The sequence below is a fragment of the Haplochromis burtoni genome, unplaced genomic scaffold (assembly GCF_018398535.1).
Source record: "Haplochromis burtoni strain Fernald_Lab_line unplaced genomic scaffold, NCSU_Asbu1 Contig_736, whole genome shotgun sequence".
Classification (NCBI taxonomy): domain Eukaryota; kingdom Metazoa; phylum Chordata; class Actinopteri; order Cichliformes; family Cichlidae; genus Haplochromis; species Haplochromis burtoni.
In genome coordinates this window covers 18,328-20,647 of record NW_024583097.1, presented here as the reverse complement: position 1 = coordinate 20,647, position 2,320 = coordinate 18,328, and the positions used below count along the sequence as shown (strand labels likewise).

Below are 2,320 nucleotides of genomic sequence, written 5' to 3'. Positions count from 1 at the left end.
AGCGGGACGGAGGCCCGAAAAACAGGTGGGGGTCCTCCACCACCACCACTCACAGAGGCTGAGCAGTTGGCTTCCACATTTGTGATAATGTTGGCAGCATCACATATGATCTTCACAGTGCAGAGAACACAAATTAGCATCCATTACTATAATGAAATAATTTGTTAGTTTGAAATGCTACAGGGAACTATGTACCTGTACATTAATGCTGTGGAAAGACTTCCTGTTCACATAGTCTCCTTCATTTACTGAAGGAGCAATGATTGGAATGTGAGTGCCATCTGTACAGCCAATCACGCCTGGGAACCCTGAAAATAAATGTAAAATTTAAGTAGTAGTTCAAGTATCACCACATCATGAATTAAGTTTTGTTCATCCTGCTACCTGCAATTTTGTGGAATCCCTCTTTGATAAATCTTGTGGGTCTATGACCGGGGAACACCACAAACGAGTACAGGAGACGTTTCAGTGCAACTGTAACATTCCTGACTGCCCGACAGACGGTAGCCTTGGAAACGTGCTCAGCGTCACCAATATTATACAGAAAGCTCCCGTTTGCAAAAAACCGAAGTGCAATACAAATAATATGTAATGAACTGAGAGCATGTCCGCGATGTGTCACATGAGCAATATTAGGCCTGAGGATGTTATTCAAATAAATTATAGATTGTGCTGAAAAACGGTAACGTTCACACAGGAAATCATCAGGAAATGATAAAATGTCCGAACGCGCTCTAATCACTCTCTCCCGGCGGAGAGCTCTGCGGAGAATTTGGGCTTCAACATCTACTGGCTCTTCAAGGAAGGAGCACGCCATGTCTGACACTTCCTACAGTCAGGTTTCTGACAAAGAGGCGGAGAACGTCAGGGTTAGTTGAAGTAAACCTGCTAGGGGGCAGGTTAGCTTCACGGAGTGTGTCGTCATAGTAACTCACTCAGAATTAATCTAAACTCGCTTTGTGAAACCGAAAACCCAGAGTTTTCGTTAACTCAGGGTATACTTACTCAGAGTTTGCTCTAAACCGGCTTCCTGAAATAGGGCCCTGAAGCCGAAAAGGAAACTGTCTCCTGTGATCTGTTAGGATAATAAGGTGCAGTCATTTAGATATGTCTGATAATGCAAGAGAAGGATTTAAATTCAATTCTGAATTTAAAAGGAAGGAATGAAAAGAAGCTAATACGGGAGAAATATAGTCTCTCTTTCCAGTCCCAGTTAATGATTTGGCTGCATTATTATGGATCAGCTTAGACTTTTTGTGAAACTTTTGGAACAAAGTGATAACTGAATTACAGTAGTCCAGTGTAGGAAAATTAATGAAATAATGAAAGTGTTTGTAACTTTTGTGATATTGAGTGCAATCCAAGTAGAAAACCTGTGGCATAAACAACAGTGACACATTTTTCTTTGAAATGTTTTTTGTTTTTTATTTTTATGGAAGAGCATGTTGGTACAGTTTTGTATGTGTATAGCTTATATGCATTGCTAACATCTATTTGAAGGGTCATTTGAATTGTGTCTTTCCTGTTTGTTCAGCTAAAGGGAAAGAAGGGAGCAACAACCAATGGGGTGGCATCAAAACAGAAGGCAGAGCCAAAGAACCAGCCAAAGAAGAATGGAGTCATTGCCACAAATGGGACTGCGTCTCTGAGGCGCAACAATTCCAGTAAGTTTTGAGATTTGAAGATACCAACAGGAAGTCATCTTGAATTGAAATATCACCCACCTTTCCCAGTCAGATCTTGCTCTGTAAGGAATAGCAGACAGTGTGTCTGGCTTCTCACCGCTGATTGCTTTCAAGCAAAATTCTGTTCCACAGCAATGTGGAAAATGCAGGATATCTAAATTACAGTTGGTTTAAGTAGAGGGGAGTAAATAACTGAAAGCCTTTAAACCTATCCTACCCTCGAGACAATCCATGTGACGCATGTGGGCCAGACTTGAGCCTCCTGCCAACTCCAGGGTAAGAGGCACGATAGCAGAAACAGACCCTAGCTCATTGGAAGAGAGCGAAATGTGGTCGAGTTAATCCTTGTGGTTCAGAAAAATATTTTTTGCCTAATGTGTGAACGAGGAGGGTTGTAACCACTTAGTGTAGCTTGCAATTCCTCCAAATGTCAGAATGGAAACACCAAATGTTTCATGTTGGGTTTAGAGTACCACAGATAAGAGTGCTAAATTTGAAACTATTAGCAGCGGTTTATATGACTGATTCTTCATAATTATTCACAATGAGTGTATTTTTCACGGAAACATAGGCCTGGCAATTAATTCCTGCGGAAGGCACTGAGGTCAATGGGTTTCTAAGCAGTTCATCCCCCC

The 2,320-nt window shown here is 41.4% G+C and overlaps 1 protein-coding gene across 1 annotated transcript in view; it reads left to right on the top strand.

Moving 5' to 3' along the window:
- Positions 1–2,320, top strand: part of afap1 (actin filament associated protein 1) — a gene marked incomplete at its 5' end in the record, with an annotated part of 65,021 nt that overhangs the window by 46,217 nt on the left and 16,484 nt on the right. Inside the window, 1 exon segment of the mRNA XM_042215494.1 lies at positions 1,535–1,664. Coding sequence (XP_042071428.1) covers positions 1,535–1,664 — 130 coding nt within the window.